The sequence below is a fragment of the Pagrus pagrus genome (genome assembly GCF_965226575.1).
Source record: "Pagrus pagrus genome assembly, chromosome: 13".
NCBI classification, from domain to species: Eukaryota; Metazoa; Chordata; class Actinopteri; order Spariformes; family Sparidae; genus Pagrus; species Pagrus pagrus.
In genome coordinates this window covers 19280798-19304749 of record NC_140197.1, presented here as the reverse complement: position 1 = coordinate 19304749, position 23952 = coordinate 19280798, and the positions used below count along the sequence as shown (strand labels likewise).

The 23952-nt window shown below is 42.1% G+C and overlaps 2 protein-coding genes across 4 annotated transcripts in view; one reads left to right on the top strand and one right to left on the bottom strand.

Annotated features, from left to right (window-relative positions):
- Positions 1-4854, bottom strand: part of glis2b (GLIS family zinc finger 2b) — a 31165-nt gene extending 26311 nt beyond the window's left edge. The window contains exon 1 of the mRNA XM_084371689.1: positions 3999-4854. The gene's annotated coding sequence lies outside the window, so the exon portion shown is untranslated. The remainder of the gene's footprint in view (positions 1-3998) is intronic.
- A 7166-nt stretch (positions 4855-12020) lies between these two features.
- On the top strand, positions 12021-21696 carry tfap4 (transcription factor AP-4 (activating enhancer binding protein 4)). Of its 3 annotated transcripts, none has more exons than XM_084371159.1 (7): positions 12021-12388; positions 15518-15683; positions 15797-15895; positions 15990-16160; positions 16278-16406; positions 18432-18593; positions 18713-21696. In XM_084371159.1, the coding sequence occupies exons 1-7, from the start codon at positions 12300-12302 to the stop codon at positions 18869-18871; spliced, it is 975 nt and encodes a 324-aa protein (XP_084227285.1). In that variant the 5' UTR covers positions 12021-12299; the 3' UTR covers positions 18872-21696. The 3 variants fall into 3 exon arrangements, with proteins under 3 accessions (XP_084227285.1, XP_084227284.1, XP_084227283.1); XM_084371158.1 differs by having other exon boundaries at positions 16257-16406; XM_084371157.1 differs by having other exon boundaries at positions 15990-16406.
- The last annotated feature ends 2256 nt before the right edge of the window (positions 21697-23952 follow it).

Below are 23952 nucleotides of genomic sequence, written 5' to 3'. Positions count from 1 at the left end.
TATTTCCTAACCTTAAGCTTGTTTAACTTAATGTTGCCTCACCCTAACCTCATTTTTTGCACCTTAAATTGCCCCCCAGCCTCTTTTTCTAACCCTGACCTTCTTTAACTTGATATTGCCTCAGCCTAACCTTTTTGTTTTAGTTCTTATTCATCCCCAACTATGACCCCATTACATTACAGTGGCCTTAACTAACCTTTGTTTCTGTCACTTTAACTGGCCCGTATTCCCCTTCCCCAACTATAACCTTTTAATTCACATTGTTCGTATTTATATTAATATTAACATAATATTTTTTTCATCTGTTTTCATCTTTTATTGTCCGAGTATATCAGGGAGTTGTACCCAATATAAGAAAGAATAAGTATTATCTAGATAACAGACCAGTGCCTGTGCACACTCTCTGAGTGTTGACTTTAGTCCCCTAGCCTAACCCTTTTGTGTCTTTTGTCGAACCAACAGTCCAAAACCCAAAAACTCTTCATTTACTATGATAAAGGAGAGAGAGAAGCATGAAACCTTCCACAACAAGAAGCTGAAAATCAGTAAATGTTTCACACTTTTGCTTGGAAAATGAGTGAACCAATTGACCGATTCTTTTTCTGCCAAGCAACAAATCAATTAAGTGACTAACCTCGTTACTCCTATGATGTCCTCTGGCACACAGACCAACCAATCGGCTGCAAAAAAACACAGGAATTTCCCAAAAACTCCAAATGAAGTAAGGTGAAGTTGGCAGCTATTAATGAATTGTTAACCTGAATGATAGCAGTGTGTTGGTACTATGGTAAAAACATTGATAATGAAAAGCAAATCATTCATTTTAACATAAATATTGTGACACATCTATGTGTTCATTAGGGCTGCAAAAAACAATCATTACTGATTCATCCTTTAGTCTATAAAATGTACAAAAAAAAAAAAGAGAAATGCTCATCACAATTTCTCAGAGGCTTAACTGACGTCTTCAAACTGCTTCTTTTGTCCAACCGACAGTCAAAAACCCAAAGACTCTGCATTTACTGTCATAAATCACAAAGAAAAGCAGCGGATCTTTACATTAAAGAAGGAGGAACCAGCAAATGTTTGACATGAAAAATGACTTAAACAATAAACAGATTATCAAAGTAGTTGAGGATTACTTTTCTGTTGACCAACTAAATGACTGAGTGACTAATCCACTGACTCCTATAATTTCTTCGGGGACAAAGACCAACCACTATCGGCTGCAAAACGTCCCGCAATTCGCCAAAAACTCCAAATGAAGAAAGGTGAAAGCGGATTGTTAACGTGATGAGCTAAATGTCATGTCATGTGGCTGACAAACAAGTAACTATAATATTCTGTTGGATCTTCTCTGACATTTTTAAGTCCAATCAAAAGGTCAAGAGGTGTGATGTACGGCTCCATTTGACACGACACAACCTGCTCATATTTCACCTGTTGGATGAATCCCAACACTGTCCGATAAGAAATCTGATTAGCGTTAATAATCGCTGCAGAGTTCTTTGTGCAACCACAAAGTGTAACCACAGAAAATGACATATCTGTCACGGGAATCTCCAATAAAGTGGCACTTCTCCCTGTGAAGATAAATGAAAGTGTGTATCAGGTGCCTTGTTTTCCCTGCGTGCTGCCTCATTCAGCTGAACACTATAATCCTCCGTCCCCTGCTGCTGAGTTGCCTTTCAGCTTGACCGTAATCCCCAGCAGCTATGGCACCCTGCTGCGATATCAATTCAAACACTCACACTTAAATTCCCCTCCACTTACTGCTAGCAGTCCTCCTCCTTCCCACAACAGTCCAACCACACTGCGCGAAAAACCGCTCTTGTCACCTTAGATTTTCAGATGAGATACTCGCAAAATGACAGAATCAGCTGAACATGCTGATGAGGCTCACTTTTATTAGCCTGGTTTTAAGGCATTAAGCACAAGTGCACTGTGGGTTCCCACCATCCCTCCACCACATGCCTCGTGGTTGCTCTCTGACGCAGGGTTATGCCATTAGGGTCCACCTTTTCCACCATAAAGCAGCTGCCTTTCCCTCACTCAGTTTAGGAGGACTTTCGGGGGTATGATGTCACACAGTTGTGGCGAGGGAGGTGACAACCACACCCGTGATTTGATTTCAGAGGCTGGCACGACGGAGCGCCTTCATGGTATATCCTCCTAATCGCAGCAGATGCAGCGAGTTCGTGTCAGAACTTTGTGCAAGCTGTTGCTCCTGGCAGCTCTCCGAGTGTCTACATCTGGCCAAGCATGCAGTCAGGACGAGAAAATGTACAGAAAAACACACACACACATCCTGTAAGCGTGGAATGCCACCACGGGGATGCACAGCTGGACGACGGAGCTGAGAGCCTTTTCTCTGCAGCGACTAAAGAGTGCCACTCTGCCTGGTCTTTCCCCCTCAGATTGATGTTATGGTCGACCTGCGGCTGAACCGATCATCAGCTGATTGGATAAACAATGCGAGGAACGCGCTGTGGATGTGAGGAGCACCTGTGCTCACAGTTCAGAGAGGGGTTATGGATTAAATGGCAGGGGCCTGGAAGAGGGAGGGAGGGGAGGAAGAGGGAGTCAAAGTCCTCCCTCTTGCACAAAGACTGCGCGGCCTCTTTCACCGCTCCTCTTCCCCTGCATACTTTGAGAGAGGTCCATGTGGGAGCAAAGCCAGACCACCTCCAGACCAGTCTCATATGACAACGCTTCAGCGTTCATACCTTGGAAACATACAGCCGTCCTCTGATCCCAAACACAACTGCAGCCCCCTGAGTGTGCCTCGATGTGCATTGTGGCCTAATGCTTTTTAATGATCAGGCCTTATTCCACTCCAGCACAGGGCTTGTTAGGTCCGCCTTGGCAGGGCTCTGCTCTTTCCCCTGGCATCTTCTGGAACAATGGGCCCATGGGAGGCAGCCAATGGGGAGAAGGTTCGTCCCAAACCCAGTCCCAGTGTGCACACAATTAGGCTTAGGGACAGTGGAATTGCTTAATTGGAGGAAAATAGCTCTTTATCTATGCCTCTCTGCCTGTGCTCGTCCTTGCCTCCCGCGCTACATGCTCGGCCTCAACTAACTTAGAAACCAAAATGATAAAAATGGAAAGACCAACACGTACAACTGTGTGACATTAAAGGTGCACTGTGTAGTTTTTTGGGGGAATATATTTTAATCAGAAGAGAAAGATCTGAAGTAAATAAACAAACGTTCTTTGTTTTCACGAATAAACTGAATAAACAAACTGACCTTAAAGGATAATACAGTTTCGTACTGTTTTACTTTATATCTGGCGGACCCTGCCACCTTTCTGGCTTCAAACAGTGTTCTGGGGACCTTATTTTCCTCTGAGAACAGCTTGTTTATTCAGTCATGGAAAAAATAAATATTATCACCTCAGAGTTTGAATTTCTTCTCTAAAAATACATAGTGCCCCCTTTCATGTGCAAAGTGAACATTTTCATGTCGTTTTGCGGGTGTTTTGCCTCGTACGCTGGCCACCATTATATTTACCAATACATCCCTTGTTTAAGAGCCAGCCTGCAGTCTGTAGACGTTGAACTCTTTATCAGATGTTGTGACAGAACATCAGAGAGCTCAGTGCGAGCCTGCATCTTGCACAACATCTGGCCGCTCTGTGGTCTGTGATGTACGCCCCTACAGTATACTGGACTAGAATTACTGACACCGCTCTGTAAATGTCTCGGAGATGCCGGTTCAACGCGCGGAAAGGAGGCTGAGAGAGGCACCGACACGCTGGACGGCACGGCGAGAGCACGTCCGCCGCTGCCGGCCTCGAGTGTGCCTGTGCGGGGAGTCCGGGCTGCGGGATCTGGGCGCACCGCTGGAGAGAGACTCTGAAAATAGGTCACTACCCCGTTTGAACTCGTGCAAATCTTTCACATTGTAGCGGCGCACCGGGGCCAACGTGGACACACATGACAGCAGACACAGTGCACAAGACTGACATGCAAGATCGCATTGCTCCTGGCTTACCTTACAGGGGAAAAATGCCGTGGATATGGCCGAGATATCTCCGACTTGGCCCCCCTCTTCCCGGTGCAAACTTCGCACGCAAAGTCCTCCGGCTCGAGCGGCGTCGGTGTCAAATGACTCCTCGTCAATTTGTCGCTTTCTCTTCGATAAAGAGCAAACACGGAGCTGATGCGTCTTGAAAAGATATTTCTAGGTGTCTGGAGAGGCGGTCCGCTCCCAGACCATTGTCAGGATTATTTCTAAGCATGGAAAAATCAAACATAAGCTCGGACGCAGCGTGTGTGACAGCTGGTTGTTTAAATAAAGACTAATCTATACAATGACAGCCTGGTCTGTTGCCGTGGGGTGAGAGATTGTGCATGTTATCTTGCCCACTGGAAACCCGTCAAAAAAAAAAAAAAAAAAGTGTAAACACCCAGCCAAGATCCGGAGCCTGAACTGTTCCCGCTGAGGAAAAATGAAGACCACTGGTTGTGCTGTGCGTCAAAAACGCATATTCGCCCTAAATACAAAGCGCATCGCTTAATGGCAACGCTGGTCAAGCGGGGGTTTCCTATGGGTGGTCGTGGCTCTCCTGGCGGGGTGGGAGGGCAGTTCAGACCAGAGGGATGGCACGAAGTGGTGGGTAGGGTAGATAGGGCGGGTTGGCGACGGGGTGTGGGGTAGAGGGGGAGGATCGTCTCCTTCTTCTTCGGTGCTTTTCCAGATGCCGAGGTGGGGCTCTTTGCTCTCTTGTCTCGCAGTTATCTCCGTGACTCTTCTGCTTTTTCTCGCCCCTCTGAGCACTCGAGGACGCGCCAAGTGTTGATGGTAGTCTCCCCCACGACCGTCTGAAGCGCACAGACAGCCGCCCGGAGCCCAGCCAGCCCGTCAGGACCAGCTCAAGAGTCTGCCAGCTCAGCGCATGCTTACTGCTCCGCCCCTCCACCATGGGCAGTCCCCCGGCTCCTCTCCAAACTCTCCCTCCCCGGTCCTCATGGCCACCTCTCCGCCTCGGCTCTGCTTCATCAAGCCTTCGTGAAGGCTCAGTTTCACGTGTTTGTTGTCCTGCTTCATGTTTTCTCCTCCAGAGTTTTGATGACATCTCGGTTCTCACCTCTGACTCACCAGGCAGGCAAAGAAACAGTGAAAACTGTGTTACATAACTGAAAACTTCTGACTTCCAGACAGCCAGTTATTGCACCATAATGCTAATGTATGGTTGATATAAACACAACTAAGGATGCATAAATGATCGGCCTGATAATGGAACATTTACATATCGGTTATCGGCGGATAATGAATTTATCGCCGATAAACAGAACCGATAAAGCCAAACTGCTTTAGTTGACTTAACAAGTGCGGCTTTTACAAACAGCATGTGGCGGTATGCACCTTTAAAGTTGGTTTTCCAGCTGCCAATAAACACAGATAAGAACCACAGCAACAATGCTGTTGTCCTGTTCATGACATAGAGCTGCTGAGTCACAATGTAGATAAAAGCCACACACGTCGGCACTAGGGTGGCCGTTGTTTTTCAAGTTCAGAAGAAGACAACACAACTTGCAATACGTGCTCCGCAAGCTATGAATCATAAATCGTCCATCTTTGCCTTTTTATCCTCAGGGGTGCATAAACTGCAGGTTATGAACTTATTTTTAAAATTATTATCGGTATCGGCTGTGAGAAGCAAGGTAATTATCAGTTATCGGCTGACAAAATCTATATCGTGCATCCCTAATCAAAACAACCCCTACAATGTGCTGCAGTGAATATACTGAATAAGGTACTAGAAGACAGAAGATTAAGTTTAAAACAAAACAAACAAACAAAAAGATTAAATACCCAAATTATTTCAATAAAATCAAGCCTACACAATTCCTGGAAATAACTAGTTAATTAAACTTCAGTAAATAGTCATTTCACTGTTAACAAACCATTCATTATAGTTAACCAAAGTTAGTAATTAGCTATAAATTCATGTGTTACCAAACTTATGTCTTCACTAACATGTTCCCACTTTTTACAATGACCAATTTGGCACCATTACTTTTTAAAAGAACTAAAAATGTGCTAAAGAAATAGCTTGCAAGGAAGGTTAAACAAATGAGATTAAATACATTTTTATCATACAATTCCCTCATTACATTAAATCACATATGTTGAAGACCATTTATAATCTGAGCCCTTATGTCTCCGCCACTTCTCAACATAGTGTTACGCCCCTGCTTGCAAGCATTGACACTAATTTATTAGTCTGTCTGTCTATGTGCACATTTACAGGTGTAGGAAAAGAATAATACATGCTGTGAAATACTGTTTCAACACTATTATTGGATTGTTATTATTATAAATATTATTTGTATTATTATTATTATCATCAATACAGATGCATTAATGTTGCTGGTCCAGATGAAGCTTCTTCACATACATTTTAAATAAACTACTTCTATCAGATATTTTATATACTGTATATGTATATATTCTGTATCTCTGTCCCTCCTCGCCATCCTTCCTCTGTGGCTCTTTCGTCAATTTTCTCAAGGTTTTTTTCCCCCCTTATCGAGGGTCTAAGGACAGAGGACGTCGTTCACTGGACAGATTGTAAAGCCCTCTGAGGCAATGTGATTGTAACTTTGGGCCATATGAATAAAATGGACCTGACTTGGAGCAAATTTTAACAATTTTATACAATGAAGGCATTGTATCCTATTTCCTCAACAGATTCTACATTTTGTACATAAAATCCGCATTTGAAGAGTGCAGTGATTTAAAGGGGTATATGAGGTGCTGTAAAATACTGAGGTAAGTAAAGCTGAAGTAATGAGTTGATTAGTCGATTAATCAATTAATTAATTTGTCAATCAAAAGAGAATTTTGATGAGACAGAAGGATTTGCAGTTTTTTGTGATCAGTGATGGACTGTAACTTAGTAAATTTAGTACTGTACTTCACTAACTTTAGTAGCTAGTTACTTCGCAGATTGCTGCATCAGAGCCAAAGTAGCTCATCTTATTATCAGATAAATGCTGAATAGTGGAGCCGATAATCTGCCAGGCTGCTAATCAGTCAACCCATGGTCACTAAAGATGACGAGGACTTGAGTAGCAAGACCACAAACCTCTAATAACGTGACTGTGTGTCATAAATATTTATGCCTCTCTAAAATGTTTCATGAAATTTCAATGATTATGCTGATTCTCTTCCTGGCATCGTGACCACTTCCAGTTACAGCTGGCCATTTATCAAATCAGAACTGTTTACTCAGATTTGTTTTTCCCACAGTAACAACATTATCAGATTACAATTACAAGATTGCACTGGAGTTAAAAACATGAGTGGCCCAACTTGTTAAATAATTCAGAGAAAGTGTTTGCATGTAATTTACAACAACATTTTGCAAAATAAAAGGTCGGGTTAAAATGTTAGATTTGACATTATTATTGTGATATTTAACCTTTATATTCATAGAAAGCATGAAAGCAAAACACCGAAATGTGAGTATGTGATGTGTTTTCTTCCTCTCCATGCTTAAAATAGCAATATATGACAGAAGAGTCGAGTCTAAATCACACTAAAATGTACATTACACTTCAGTACCGCATGATTTGGTGAAGCTCATAATGTTAAGTTGTTGTTGAGATGTTCTGGAGTGTTGATTAAGTTAGGATCCTGGTAACTCCTCTCTTAACTCATACAGCAGGAACAAAGAATAACTTTTATAAATAGTGTACGGTGAAATCTAATAGACTCCTGTTGACAGTTCCTGTAAGCTAATGCAGTTTTCCTGTGTGGCACATGTCATCATGCTTTTAATGCTGTGACGTCTATGACTGACTGATACACCAGTGACTAACTAAGATGGCTATGGCAGCTACTTTTACACTGGTCTGAAAATCTCAAAAGTGACCATCACCACTGCTTTCATACATGTTCTTTCAGGGAAACTTGTTACCATTGAGACTATACTGGTTTTGCATTTGAGATAAGGCTGTTGTATTTCATTGTTTCTGTTTTGTGATGCTGTGGGTGCAGAATTGTACCAAGTGTGCATCAGAAGCCTCTTTTTCATTTCACCATACCACCACTGGAGGGCATAAAGTGTCCTGAGAAGATATAATTAACCCTGGAGGCCTCTGAGATTTTATTCATTGCTAAGAATTGATCTACCATGCCTCATATTGAAATTCTGAGGGGTGGCAATAATTTTCAAACTATTTAATATTCAAAAAACAAAGATCAAGTCCATAAATACATTTACATTTGTAAAGATCCAGATTATGTAATGTGCTAGAAAGCCATATTTTAGACCTCAGTTTCCAATACCTATAGGGTTTGCATTTGATTATTTATATTTGCATTGAGAGGCTAATCCAATTATTAATTTAATAATGTTTAAAAACAAACAAACAAAAAATTGAAAAAAAAGAAAAGAACAGGGCCAAGTACCCTCCAATGAACCACTCAAAATATGGCTTTCTGTAGTTCAAAGCGGCGCTGTGTAGATTTGGAGAAAAAATTCAAACTCAGAATTAAATATGTGCCATATTAATGAGGTAATAATACAAACTCAGAATTATTTATTTTCTCCAAAACTGAATAAACAAGCTATTCTCAGAGGAAAATAAGTTCCCCAGAACACTGAGCTCCTTTAAAGGTGGCAGGGTCCGCCAAATATAAACAAAGAAAAACAGAATGAATTGTGTTGTCCTGTTGTCAGTTAAATTGTTTTTTGTTTATTCAGCCATGAAAACAAAGACAGTTGTTTATTTAGTTTGCTTAGGCATAAAAAAAACAGTAAATTAAAATATTTCTCTTCTGATTAAAATGTCTTCTCTAAAACTACATACTGCACCTTTTAAGTTTTATGTTCTTTAAATAAAGGGTTTAAATGTTTAAGTTTACTAGTAATACATTCAGCAGTTATTGCATGGAGCAAACAACTTTGTTTTTGGCTATAAGACATATGACAACTTGTAATAGGCTAAATAACAAGTAAGAAGTGGGCTTTACAATCATGTTCATGAAATTTAATAGCCTAGCCTTCAATCCTTAGTTTTTATTGGTTATTGGTTAAAATATATATTCCAACATCATGTGAACTGTAGCCTAAAAGGTATTTGGATCCAACCAGTTGTGGAAAAAAAAGTGAAAGTAACAAATTCACATAGCACTTGAGTAAAAATGTACTTAAATGTACAAGTTGTTTTTAATCTGATAGCCAATGTAACATAATATAAACTACTTTGACTCTGATGCAACATCTCTCGAGTCATGAGAGATGATAAATCCGATGACTTGTCTGGGTTTATTTTATGTTTTCGGTTTAGTTCTTATAATCTGGCTGATTCTCATTAAACAAAAATTAATTCACCATACTTTTTGAACAAGTTAATTAAATTGGTTAATAGTACCATTATTTGACATGCACTGTTTCCCATTAATTACCTCGACTGTGGCGACACACCACAATCTCATTTGTGCTGCCAAAGCTTCAAAATGAACCAAAGATATTTTTCACTTATTTCAATACCATTAAATATCTCTAGCTTTGTTTTGTGCCTTTGCGTCAGGAAAGCATCTTTCACTCCCACCTGTCTCCCCGTTGTACAGCCAAAGCTGTATAACATTGTGAGGACTGAACTTACTACGAGGCAGAAGGGCCAAAGCTCACTGCTATATTTCCATATTTTTAAATTTTATATTTTCTACAAATTCTTGTTTTTGTTAATGTAAGTTATGATATAGCTTCTTAATTTTGCCCTCAAAGTGCACCAGATTGATGTATTTAACTTTAAAATGCGCAAGATTTCCTTCTGGGGGAGCATGCCCTCGTACTGGCTTAGAGGTTCAGAGATCCACCCACCATAGTCTCACGAAAAAAACAAACACGGCTCATACCTTGTCTTTTCTCTTTGTGAAAACCAAATACTGCAGGTAAGACTGAAGCTTCTTGTGACTTGATTTGACTTGGACTAATTGATTGCAGTCACATGTCTGCTTAACTGAAGTTGTCAAATACATTTTGTGGTGTGAAAAGTAGAATATTTGCCTCTAAATGTAGTGTAGTCGAAGTATAAAGTAGCAGAAAATGGAAATACCAAGTGGATAGAAGTAGCCTACCTCAATATTGTACTTCAGCACAGTATTTAAGTAAATGCACTTAGTTACATTCCATCACTGGTTCAATCTTATCATTTTTATTTTATTATTAAGTTAAATAACAGCCTTTAAAAGGGCACTGTGTGGTTTTGGAGAAGAAATTCAAACTTAGGATTCTAATATTTACAATATTAATATGTAATAATACAAACTCAGAAATATATGTATTTTTTCCATAACTGAATAAACAAGCTGCTCTCAGAGGAAAATAAGGTCCCCAGAACCCTGTTTGAAGCTAGAAAGGTGGCAGGGTCCGCCACATATAAACAACAGCATGAAGCTGTGTTGTCCTTTAAGGTCAGTTTGTTTATTCAGTTTATTCAGTCATGACAACTCAAGAGAGTTTGTTTGTTGAGTTTGTTAAGGCATAAAAATCCATATTTCGCTTTCTTCCCAAAAACTACACAGTGCACCTTTAAATTAAAATGTTTCACGTGTTCTCCCGTGTCTCTAAATAAATCACTGTCTTGCACATGAAGGTCACTCCTTTTAACATCTGTGTTTTAAATCAGCGCTGAAGATGTTACTGTGAAAATGCTCAACAGTTGACAGCTGCACCAGCGAGGTGAGACTAATGAATCAAATCTGAGCATGTGCGCCCCCCTCCTCCCCTCCCTCTCTCCCTCTCTCCCTCCACACAGACAGCCTGCCGCTGCAGCAGCTTTCTCACATTTCCGGGTGCAAAAACAAAGTCACTGCTCCCATTTTGTGTCTGGTTTCGCTCCTTGCGCGTCGCAGCCTCTGTTAAACCTCCTAAATTACTATGATGCGCCTTCCTGTTCAACCACTGCTACACCCAAAATGGTGAAGCCACACACACACACACACACACACACACACACACACACACACACACACACACACGCACATCCAGCCGTGCTCGTGCTGTGTGTCAGACAGCAGTCTGTCCCTAAAAGCCCTCCCCGGTGCGCTGTTGCTGTGCAGCTCTGCCAACTCGTCAGCTGATCCCTCTTGTTCTCTTATCGCAGCTGTTGAGAGTATCCGCCCCTGTAGTAGTGTTGTTCTTTTCTTTTTCTTTTTTTTTTACTAACATCAAGGTGCAATCTGCTGTAAAAGATAGTTTCAGGTGACTCCAGGCGTTGTGATTATACGCTATAATCACCTGATCGCCTTCATTTTGTGAATGCTTTCAATGTTTATGAAGTAAGAAAAAAAATCAAAGGCGCATTTTTCTTCAAAGCAAGTCATTGTTTATTATGATAATCGCCACCTGGATGATACATTAACACGTTGCATTTTACATGTAATCTTTAATTAGCAGTCCCTTTTTTTTATGATATTCCTATTAAAACTCAAATAATCCCCGTTTTCACCTCCGCGTGTGCGTTTTCATGACTCCAGGCGCTGTGATTACACCCAGTGATCACCTGATCGCCTTCATTTTGGGAACGCTTTCAATGTTTATGAAACAAGAAAAAAAATCAAAGGCGCATTTACAAGTATAAAAAGCGCATTCTTCTTAAAAGCATACGCAAGATTAGATTGATTTATTCTGATAATCGCCACCTGGATGATTAACTGACGCTTAACAATTTTTTTTTCTTTTTATACTAAATTCCTATTAAAACCACATAATCCCCCTTTTTACCCTCCACATGTGCGTTTTCATGTCTGCGCTAAATAGTCCTTTGTTTACATGCAGTCCTCCGTCTCTGCGGAAGGAGGCTTTTTTTTTTTTTGCTAGTGCAGTGTGACTCCTACCAGCTGTTTCCCGCCTTGAAAGCCATCCGATCAGCTGCATACACACACACACACGCACGCACACACACACACACACACACGGTCATGCAGAGAGAAAGCAAAGGGGAGGGAGAGGGAGAGAGAGAGAGAGAGAGAGAGAGAGAGAGAGAGAGAGAGGGGGGAGAGAGAGGTAGAGCGCCACACACAACGAGGGAACCCCATCAGCTGGAAGTCGAGTAACATTACAACTCTCAGCAGCCTCAAACTACTACATTACACAGGCGAGGGATTCATATCTGCCTTGAGGATTTAACCCGCGTCGGATCACGGGATTTTTGCTCTCTAACGTCATCAATTTTTGCTTTCATCCTACGGAGACTGTTTGCTGTTTTTTGGGGTTTTTTCTTTTTTCTTTTTTTTTTTTTTTTTCAGGGGGGGCAAAACTGGCGAGAGGCGAGCATGGAGTATTTCATGGTACCAGCTCAGAAGGTGCCCTCCTTGCAACATTTCAGAAAAACGGAGAAAGAAGTGATCGGAGGTCTTTGTAGGTACGTGTTAACGAGCCACTTCACGCAGCACGCCGCGTGTGTTTATAAATATTGTGATGGTTATTATTATAAGACGTGTGTTTGGAGTACACGCACTTGGCGACGGCGCTGAGGCAAACATGCTTGATCTGATCTGTTATTGTGTACACGACCCACTCAGGGGCAGCTGCGGGCTTTAATTGTCACCAAACACTGGGGTTCAATTGCGTCCGGGCAAGCGGGGGGTCCGACTCGGATCTCAGCATCCTCATCGTGATGTTATTTCGCACATTTGAAGGCGAAATCGATGTATTTTGTGGCTAACAAACATAAACCACGTGGTTCCGTGCACACCACGCTGCTACCCCGCTCCAGAGCGCATCCCTGCTCTATTTACCCTCAAATTACCCCCCTTGTTTTACCTATAGGTGCTGGGGATTGCGTAAAGAAGGGAAAGGTGATACGAGCGGGTGTCATTCAGTGCGAAGGGGTCTATTTTTGTCGCGCACAGCCGAGCGGGTTGCCGATTTCGCTCAGAGCCATCTGAAGTTATTGTGGGTAGTGCGGCCATGCTTGTGGCTTCAGCTTAAAGTGATGAGGGGGTCTGGCGTGTGTTTCCTGTTTATGGCGCACTGTTTTCCTACACTTGCGCCGTGAAAATGTGCGAGTGTTGTCAAAATCGGCCCCCACTCGACGTGGCGACTGTTTTCAAGGTGTTTCCGTGCGTCTCGTTCGCGCTACGGAGTCGCCTCCACTGCGTCTTTTCATCCCGCACCTCTGCCATGCTGCCTGCCGCATTGTTATAATGGCGGAGGACACGGAAAGTCTGCTAGGAGCACGGAGGTGGTGTCGGGGCACTGTGTTGGAGAAGGGCGTTTATTTGGCCGGCTGAGGACACATTTCCTCCAGTGTGTCCGCCGAGGGGACGTTTGGTGTTCGCGGGGAGGCAGGGAAATTAAAAGTGGTGTTATTAATAAGGGGGTGTGTATGTCGCGGAAGGCCCTTCGATACGTCCGCAGCCCTGTTTGAAGAGGGAGGCGGAGGGATCCGCTGCTGTTGCTGCTGCCTGCTGGTAGTGACGCGGGCAGTCTGGGAAATGTAGTCCTTGTGTTATTTTCTTTAAACGCCTCATCGTGAGTCACAGAAAAGCTACACAACATGGAAAAATTTACCCAGATGTGACACAGACTGACTTTAAATGCTTAATATTCTTTAAAAAGAGGGGGAAAGGACAAAATCTACTTTAAATGATGCTGTTAAGCCTTTACAACTCCATTATGTATCTCTATAAGTAGGTGTCTTACAATTTAAAAACACAAATAAATGTATTTTCAGTTGTTCTTATCAGGATAATTGATCACAATGATTATTTTCTTTATACGTTAATGAGCCGCTTTATCATTTTATCTGTAACATATCTGAAAGTGTGGAAGTGGTGGAAAATAGCTTTGAGATTTTCACAGTACGATAACCGTCTCAGAAAATATCATGATTTTCAGGGTATTACACAATTATTAAAATCAGTTAGCTGACCCTTAAAGGTGCTATTTGTAAGACGAGCTGATTTTTGAGTCTCGACAAAAGGTGTCTGGTGACCCCCAGCTTGTCGTGGTCACTTTGGGATGGCGGGCCGTCCTACAACCCCAAAGTGTCAGTTTGTGCTGAGAAGGTGGAAATAAGACTCAAAAATCAACTTTTCATGCAAATAGCACCTTTTAATTGAATGAAAACAGATGGTTTCTTAGTTGAACAAACGCTTAACCCTGATTTCATTGAATATTGTGTTCTGACAGGCATAAAACTTTTAATAACAATAATATAATTCATATTCAACATCCTATAAAAGCAAATGTACACAGTGTGATCAAGTAGTACCTTGGAAATGGTATGACTAGATCGGACATGCTCCAAAAAACATTTTCATCAGTTACACCGGCGCGCCTGTGTGCTGTGATTTAAATGCACCGTTATTCCTGTTAACAATCATTTACATAACTTCTAAGAAATTCAATTAAAACGTGTTACCTGGTCCTCCTAAATGACAAAGTTAGGTGCACCAGTGCAACCAGTGTAAAAAGTTAGTCTGGCTCACTGCAACAAGAGTGGAAAATAGTTGGAAAATACCCATGGTGATGCCTTCAAGTGCCCATGGTGATGCCTTCAAGTGTCTGGAGATTGACCAACAGTCCAAAACAAAGATTTTAAAGACTTTAAATTTATTGAGCATTAATAAACTTGCAGAATAATATTCAGATTTTAGCGATTGATTGATTAATTGACCAGTTGGCTCAGCTGGTACTACTTCAAACTCCTGTTTGAAGCTTTAATCCACTCTAACTGGGAACCAGTCTGTTCCTCTGTACTGGTTTGTGTGATACGGTGAAGTCCAGGCCCAGTTGGTCATGTTTTGGCAGTGGATGTGTTTGTTGGATGTGCTGCTGCAGTGTTGGTACGTGTATGTGTGTGTGTGTGTGTGTGTGTGTGTGTGTCTGCACACACGCTCCTTTTCTCATCTGTGTCTGCACAATTGTTCACAGTGTTTGCACTGAGGCAGCTGAGTCAGTACAGATAAGAGCTTGGCTAGAGAGGGTCCCACAGATACTGAGCTTGATACAGACAGAGGATGTTAGAGGAAGTTCGCTTAGAATTTCCCCTCAACCGAATTACAGCGTATGGCAAACTGTGTCTCTTCTGGAATATTAACAAAGTCAGTGCTGCTCCTAATTACATCTCAGAGAAGCAGACAACTGGAGTTACCAGCAGTGGGACCACAGAAAAGATATCCTGGCTCTTACCATGTTTGGTGCTTACAAAGCACGCGGTGAAATGTCGGTACTTCCTCAATCACAACATGCGCATTAATGTGATGCCTAACACCTGTTAGGAAGTAAGACAAGGTTATAACGAGCGCATTACATTTAACCCTGGATAGCAACACTTATGAAGCTTTAGACTAGTATTGTATCAACCTTTAGGCATTAGGCATGGGACGATATGAACATTTCATGACAAGATTATCCTGGCCAAAATAATTGTGCTTCATGATTAACATTTTCTGTGGTTCTAAAGATGATGCCCAAAACATGTGTTTTATTTTCCTCCTTTGTCCAACACTGACGGCTAGTCTCCCCCTTGTGTCTCCCCCTGTAGTCTGGCCAACATTCCTCTGACCCCAGAAACAGCCCGGGACCAGGAGAGGCGAATTCGCAGAGAGATTGCCAACAGCAACGAGCGTCGGCGTATGCAGAGCATCAATGCTGGATTCCAGTCACTTAAAACACTCATCCCACACAGCGATGGAGAGAAGCTCAGTAAGGTGGGTCACAAAGAGAGAGCTGAATTAGGTGATGAGTTAGATGTAGCTGAGCAGGTCTGAACTCACCTTCAAAACAAACCTGTGACACTGTTGTTTCTTCTCTCTTCCCGCAGGCTGCCATCCTGCAACAGACAGCAGAGTACATTTTTACTTTGGAGCAGGAGAAGACGCGGCTATTGCAGCAGAACAATCAGCTCAAACGAATCATACAAGTAGGCCATCACCACACCTGAAACCACGATAAAGCTGTTTCTTTTTAGTGTTCATTTAACACAGATTAAATCAATTTCTCTTCGCTCTCCATAGGAGTTAAGCGGTTCCTCCCCTAAGAGGAGGCGTGCGGAGGAGAAAGATGAGGGGATTGGGTCACCAGACATCCTGGAGGAGGAAAAGACCGAGGACTTGAGGAGGGAGATGATCGAGTTAAGGCAGCAGCTGGAGAAAGAGCGCTCGGTCAGGATGATGCTGGAAGATCAGGTCAGGACACAATTTCACAAATCTGAAGCAAAAGCAGTGGCTAGCATAGTCCTTGAGAGGCTAACTCATACTATTCTCCCCTGCCCTGTGTGGCAGATGCGTTCGCTGGATGATCAGTTGTACCCAGAGAAACTGAAGGCGATCGCCCAGCAGGTCCAGGAGCAGCAGGCCCAAACACAGAGCCTCGTTCATCTGCAGCAGCACAAGCAGCTGGAGAGGGACCTCACTCCGGCCCACAGCCCACAGGTTCGAAACATGAGTCTGACTCACACACACAAACAGTGGGATCCTTTGAGGATTATGCTCATGTGCTGATAAATTTCACCTTTTTTGTTACAGGTTAACTCTTGTTAGTCTGATGTGCAAAATCCAGTTTAGAGATTTACACTTAAACACAAGGATATTAATGCCTAAATAGACCTTTTCATAATGAATATGTGCTTTAGTCATAAAACTGACATAGATGTGGATCTGTCTGTGGATCATGGCTCAATTGATGACAATGAAGTAGTTTTTTATCAAAACCAAACAATTTCCTTTTGTCTATCTGATCAAATTTAGGATTTTCTTTGGTCTATTTTATCATTTAAGCCTCTTTCACACATATTTCTCTGACAGTTACTAGGATAACCTTTCAGGCAACACTAGTGATTTTCACTATTCATACACGTAGCTATCTCCAAAAACATTTCCACTTTACGCCTTTTCACACACGCCAAAGAGAGGTGAAGTCACACCCCTTCTGGCGGACCATCATGGGACCTTGTTTAAAAAAAAATGTGTATGGTTGTGAAGGCGAGGGACAGAAAATACACATAGGATGTCTGTGAATATAAAAGATACTTGTAACCGGTGAAAGTTGCAGTTTGTCATCTTTATGCCAAACTGCGACTTTCTCGACTCGCAAAATGATCTTTTAAATTGACAAACATCATATGTGTGATTCATGGCAAACTTCCCCCGACCCCATCACATTCAAACATGACCCAACGCATTATTTTGAGGGTAGACTTCATTTGTGAACGTGGCTTAACATTTTAAAGACAGTCTGTCCTGGTGATACTCTGCAGATCTACCTTCTAACGTTTAAAGAAGTTTTTAAAGAAACATTTTCACGTCAGTATGTTTGGAAAACCAGTGTTTATTTTGAGCTCATTAGCCTAAATTCATCAGACAGCTGGACAGACACCAACCCTCCCTCCTGCGTTAAGCTGCAGATTCTGAGTCAATCATTTTGAAGCACACACCTGAACTAATCTCACGGTGCACTTTAGATATCACGCTGACAGTCTCTTCCACGTCCGGAGTTAGAGCTGTCAACAGCTAAGACACATTTACAGTGTGTTAAACGAGCGGCTCAGAGATCCCTCTGCTGTCCTGACAGCCACAGGATCCTGTTTCTACAGACCAACCCTCACCGAACATGATGCCAAATCAATCGGCGTGTGCTGTCTGCTCATCCACTACTCGTGGCAGCTGGGCGCTCGTCGTTAAAAATGACTGATAGAGTCCGGGTCTGTCATGTGACACTTTGTGACTCCCCAAGCAGAGCTGAGCGATACGACCTTAAATCAATATCAGCATGAATTGATGAAATTAACTCAAGAACAATAAATAACTGGAAATTAAATCAACTCTTACTCGAATATATCATGACATCGTATCACATTTGACATTCTGAAGGTGCATTATGTAGTTCTGTTTTATGCCTAAGCAAACTAAATAAACAAACTCTTAGTTTTTGTGACTGACGTCTTGAAAAAAGGGTTCTTGAGTGAGGAGTTTTTGTTTCCAAGATCAAGATTTAACTTTCTTTTTGTGGAAACAAAAGCAGCCTGTAATAAACACTGAAATTGTAAATTAGATGGCAGCAAATTAGTGCCACTGTGGGTTTGTGTGCCACCTTATGGTCAAGTTCATATTAATCTAAAGCAACACTTTTAAGGAGCGCTCTCCTGAGAAATCTGAGAATCGCTTATGTGCCACATTTATGTTTTTTTAGAGGAAGCTCAAAACACACACAAGTTCCCCAAACATACGGACATGAGAAAATGTAGGTTGATGAGATATTCCTAACATCTGGCCTGGTTAATATTCAATACGCTGCTCAGCTGTGTTCCCAATTATGTTTATATGCACATGATTTTTTAAAATATTTATCATGATATCAGAGTGTGATTTTAACTTTTATTTCACTACTTCACGTTACAATCTCTTATCATAGTCCAGTGGTATCATGACAATAACATCATAATTGCTCCATTCTTCTAGGTTTTGGCCCCGGCGACCCCCCCTGCACCTACACACCATGCCACGGTCATCGTCCCTGCACCTGCCCAGCCTCCCCATCACGTCACCGTGGTAACCATGGGCCAGACATCAGTTATCAATACAGTGTCCACATCTCGACAGAACCTGGACACCATCGTTCAAGTAAGAATCAATAAACAGGAAACTTTTGAACCGTGCCTGGTTGGGAAGGGTTTCAGATTCGAAACACTAGAGGGTGCTGTTGTCCCTGACATCACTTGTCTCCCTTCCTCTCTCTCCAGGCAATCCAGCACATCGAGGGCACCCAGGGGAAAGGGTGCGCTGGCGAGGAAGAGCAGCGGAGGGCGGTCATCGTCACCTCGGGGCGCGTCCTCTCCGACGCGGCGGGCTCAGACACAGCTTCAAACAGCGACGGGCCTGACGACTGTTCACTGCCCTGAGTTCCCCCCCCCGTGACGCCTCGCACGCCTCACAGTTACATACACGCACACACTTACACACACTTAACAGGGCCCAAGCAGACCAGGGCTACAGGAGGTGACAGCGCTCTTGTTCAGTGGACATTAACAGGGCTGGTAGGCAGATTAAAGCACTCGTTTTCTTTTTGTTTTTTTCCTTTTCAGTGCAAACTCTTACATGTTGTACCGTAGGCAGCCCGAATAGGTTTACACTTAGACACTCATGCAGTCTCTTCTGCATCCTTTCTCTGCTTATCTCCAGCCCCCTGCTCTCACTCACACGCTCAAACTCATGTCTGTTCATTAAACTATAGAAAAGGTTATTAGAGCGACCACTTCACTAACTGATGTATAAATGTTCGGTCATACTCGATACTAGAATTTCGAATGTCTGCTTAACGCCGCCATCGATCACCGGGACTGTTCTCTTCATTTGGTCCCTGAAGCCATGTGACTGAGCCACGAAACAGGAGACAAAGTCGATGAAGGGCCCAGCAGCGCGGCGTCATCACCACCCAACACCATAGCATTTTTTTTTTTTTTTTTAAAGATGAACATCCTTTAAACCTCCTTCTCTGAGCTGAGGGAGAGACACTGTGAGCCAACAAGACTTCTCTCAAAAGTTCCACCTTTTAGACATCTAGTTTGAAAGAATATGTTATTTTACTCTTGTGATGTCTACTTTTTCATGTTTTCTCTGAGGCTCCCTCAGCCAGCAAGTTAAAGTGATTGTACTGGAAGAAAAAAAAAAAGAAGCAGTTTTCATGGCTGACTGACGCTCACAGGAACTGAAGCGAAGCTCGGGAAGAGAAAGAGTGCGCTTACTGGTTCACAGCTCTGTTTTTTGTTTGTTTGTTTGTTTGTTGCCATTTTTACTGGGCTGGGTTCCCAGTAATCCCACATATGTATTAGGCGTGTTCTTTTCGTTTTACTCATGGCCTGACAAAAAAAAAAAAAGAAAAATCAGTGCTTTGGCATTTCTTGACACCCTCCCCTCTTGAATATAAAAGCACCTGGCTTGTTAAATAAGCCAATCTGTGGGCGCTCTCGAGTGACTTCCACTGGTGTGTGTGCCTGTGTGTGCGTCCCTTTTTAGCGTTTTGAATCAGCAGCGGTGTCCCAGACTCTGGCAGTCTGCAGCAGCACCACCCTCGCCTTGAACTCGAGGCACGTGTGTGTGTGCGCACAGTACTCGCACATAAAAACACAACTGACATACAATCATTTGTTCGCTCAATCTTCAGGGCTGCTTCTATTTCAGCCCTTAACAGTGTAGTTTCTTGTCCAACATGTTAGGACATCTATCCAAGCAGACATCAGATACAAGGAAAACGCCCAGTGAAACTGTTTGAATGTGCCATGGAGGTGACTGGGTTAACCACACATGCTCTATGCATTTCTTTACATGCATCATTTGTCCTCGTCTCCACGCTCTTTACATGTTTCTGCTCTGATCATACTTTAATTGTGCTTTTTTTAGCCTGGAACTGTTGGTTGACAGACACACTTTAAGACATGTAGCTGAGAGAGGCAGCAGCTTGCCTTACTAATAGTCCGCGGGTGCAGGGAGGCACTGTGAAGCCAGCCTTAACACAGCCCTGGGGTCTGAGAGGTGTACCTGAACACTTGATCTGGGCCCCTGGAATCCTTTCCAAACAGGCTTGTAAACACCCGGGGTGTGTTAGAATATATATTCCCAGTTATTTTGTCTGTTTCACTTATGTTTGTTTTGTTATGTGTGCTTCAGAAATGAACACGAACAGGTTGCTGGTATACTAATTACAGTCAAGCACTCCTGATGTTTCCCCGTGTAGATTTGCAACCGTTTTGGCCCCTTAGTGTGCACTATGAAAGCCAGATGTTAAAATGAAATGTTTACATTCCATAAAATATTACGCTTTTTTAAATACCAGGCAGCTTTTCAAAAGTTATGCCTGGTATATTTAGAGATGACCGTTGCATTTACAGCTTTTGACGCAGAGCCACCAGCATTGATGTATAGATGGAGCTTTGAACTGCTGGACAGATTATGTGTTCAATCGAGCACACCTCATCTATCATAATTCACGTCATGGAACTGCCCTTTAAAAAAATATTGATGTCAGCTGCACTGAAATGAGTGACGCAAACTAAATCATGGGATGTATTCCCAGTACTTATCACTATAGAAAAGGGGATTCCTGGATATCGAAAACATGGTTTGCAAGCTCTGCTTTGTGTAGAGCCTTTGCTTTTTCCCTGAACTGTTTTATTTCCAACGGTGTTTTACACTCTGTTCTATGTGTTAGGAAACATTAACGTGGACATATCAGATTGTCAGATGAGTAGGGGTGGGCCTGGGGATCGTTTAATGGGGTCAAGATTACAAAGCACTTACTGTACTATACTGGAGTCTGCCTCTTTCTTTTGTATAAAGGGGCATCTCCTCAGCTGAAGCTCTTGAGGTTATGAGTAGAAACCGCACAGCTGTGTATCCCCCCTTTCCCTCCATGTCCATCCTACATCTTGTCCTGTTTGCCCCTCACATCATCTTTGTTTTTTTTTTCTTTTTCATGCCGTCTTTGTTGAGCTGTCGTCTATATCTCTCGTCTCCCTTCACATCTCGCAGCTCCCTCTTCTCCTCCTCCTTTTGTCTGTTCTCTGTACATTTTTGTTAGACCTGTCTGTGTATATGGTCATCAAGAAGCTATTATGTTTTGTTTTTTGTTGTTATTTTTTTTTTTAAGAGAAATGTTTTGGGGATAAAGAGGCTTGTGCCTTTGTAAAGACAGAATAATAAAGTTTGTACTTTGTTTTTTACGCATTGGGCCCTCTGTGTGTGTGTCTTTCTTGCTGTGTTTGTTTCTTCAAAATAAGCATTTCACTCTGAAAGGGACATGAAGACATTCAAACTCAGAATTTTACATTAATGAGGTAATAATACAAACTCAGAAATGTTTATTTCTTCCATAACTGAATAAATATATCTTCTCAGAGGAAAATAAGGTCCCCAGAACACTACAATGGTGGCAGGGTCTGCCAAATATAAACAAAGTAAAACATTATAAAAGTTTGTTGTCCTTTAAGGTCAGTTTGTTTATTCAGCCTATTCAGTCATGAAAACAAAGTTTGTTTATTTAGTTTGTTGAGGCATAGAAAGTGCACCTTTAATACTGATTCTCTCTGCAGTGTTAACAGTTAGTATTGGATATTAATAACATAACCAGCTGAATTTGCCTCCTCTCCGGCTCTGGTTGGCTGTCACTCAAACAGTACAGTTGATGCACAAGTGTCTATTCCTGATTGGTGGCTGCCAGGATTTTAACGCCCACCCCTCCCCACAGCTCATTGCTAAATTAAGACTGACCACCGTCCCTGCGACAGTTAAAATGTACACTGGGGACAGTAGGTGGCATCTCCTGCCATCATCCCCCGACACATATAATCAATTCCAAGCCTCTTGTTCACACCATCACACGTCCCAACAGAGGGTCGATCATTCATGATTTTTAATATATCTTAATAATACAATGACATTACATTAATTACGAGTCCTGGACATGGAGGTTTATAATGGAAGTTGCTAACCATTGAAAAAGTTAAGCTGTATGTTATGTGCAACTGACTTAGTGTATTATAAAACATGTATAAGGTTATTTAACTTTTGTATTTTGTCAAAAAAACAACACTAAACAAGAGATGTGTCAGTCTAAGCAGTTATGACCGTTTATTCCCACTCAGATTTTGTGGATGCTTTATGAGTCATACATACATTTTTACTGTCAAGCTGGTTTTCCAGAAGTCTTAAAGGTCCCATACTATAGAAAGTGAGATTTTCATGACTCTTTCAATTATATAGCAGGTCCAGGTTCTATGTAATTACTGTGAATGTATTAAAACAGAAGTTGTGAAAATACTGTATAATTAAACAGGCAACTGAATAAATAAATATGAATCATCTAAATAAATACCACTGGGTGCAAAAGTGGCTGTACATTAATGCCTAAATTATAAGGGTTAGGGGTTAAAGTCAGCATTTGTAGTTTCTGTCTAAATAATAACATGTACATTGGTTGAATTCATTAAAAAAATGCCTCCATAATTCCTTTCTCAGATGCAGAAACTTCCAGGCCAGAGCGTGACTACAGTCTGGATGTCTGAATTTACTGGTCTGAGGCTTTACAAACTACTGTATCAGCCATTCTCCTTTACTTACAGTCATGTATATGCTGTTATTTTCCACTGCCAGTGATAGCAACATCAAAGCTGCAGCCAACATTTTAAAGGCACACTTGGAAAAAGACAGCAACTAATGCCAGCGCTTGTCATCCACAATTAACAAAGAATTCATGTTGACTAGAATTTACAAAAGCTCATCAAAAGCACAAGTTTTTTTTCATAAATAAATCATCATGCCTCTCCGCCTCATCCCACCATCGGTGAGGTTCCTCAGGATTAAGGCAGTTTTACGCACCAAAATGAGCACGCTGCATTGTTTGGACACGCTTCCCAAGTCATTAGGGACGGACATGCTGGAGTAAGAAACTCCTGCCATATTTGGGGATTAATTTACAGTTGAGATGTTGATTCCCAAGGAATTGTGAGATTATGTTCAGCACAGTGTGTCTGCTTGAGTGTGATAAAACGGTAATCCGCCTAGCGTTTCGCTGTGTTAGGGATTCTGGGTTGACTCTGGGGTCTTTATGTTCCAGACATACCCTCTGCTCAGCTCTCATCCCTCCCTCTCTCTCACACAACTGTCTCATGATTACTTTCCAACATGGCTGCCAAGTGAGCATTGTGTCTTCCTGATTAGAATAAAGGGTTGACAGCTCCCTCCAGTGCCAGACTCTCATTTACTTTGGGCAAATTTACTGCAAACAGTGAAAGGCGGTGACGTCGCAGACGTTTGATCATCACTCTTTGTTCGGCAAAGCAACAAAAGCAGCTCATTGTGAAGGATGCGATTCTTGATTTACTTATTCATCATTAATTTAGAAGAAAGCGATGCTCCTCCTCAGTCTGTTTAACTGATGAAACTGCTTGTGACATTTTGGGAAATACACTTATTTGCTTTCTTGCAG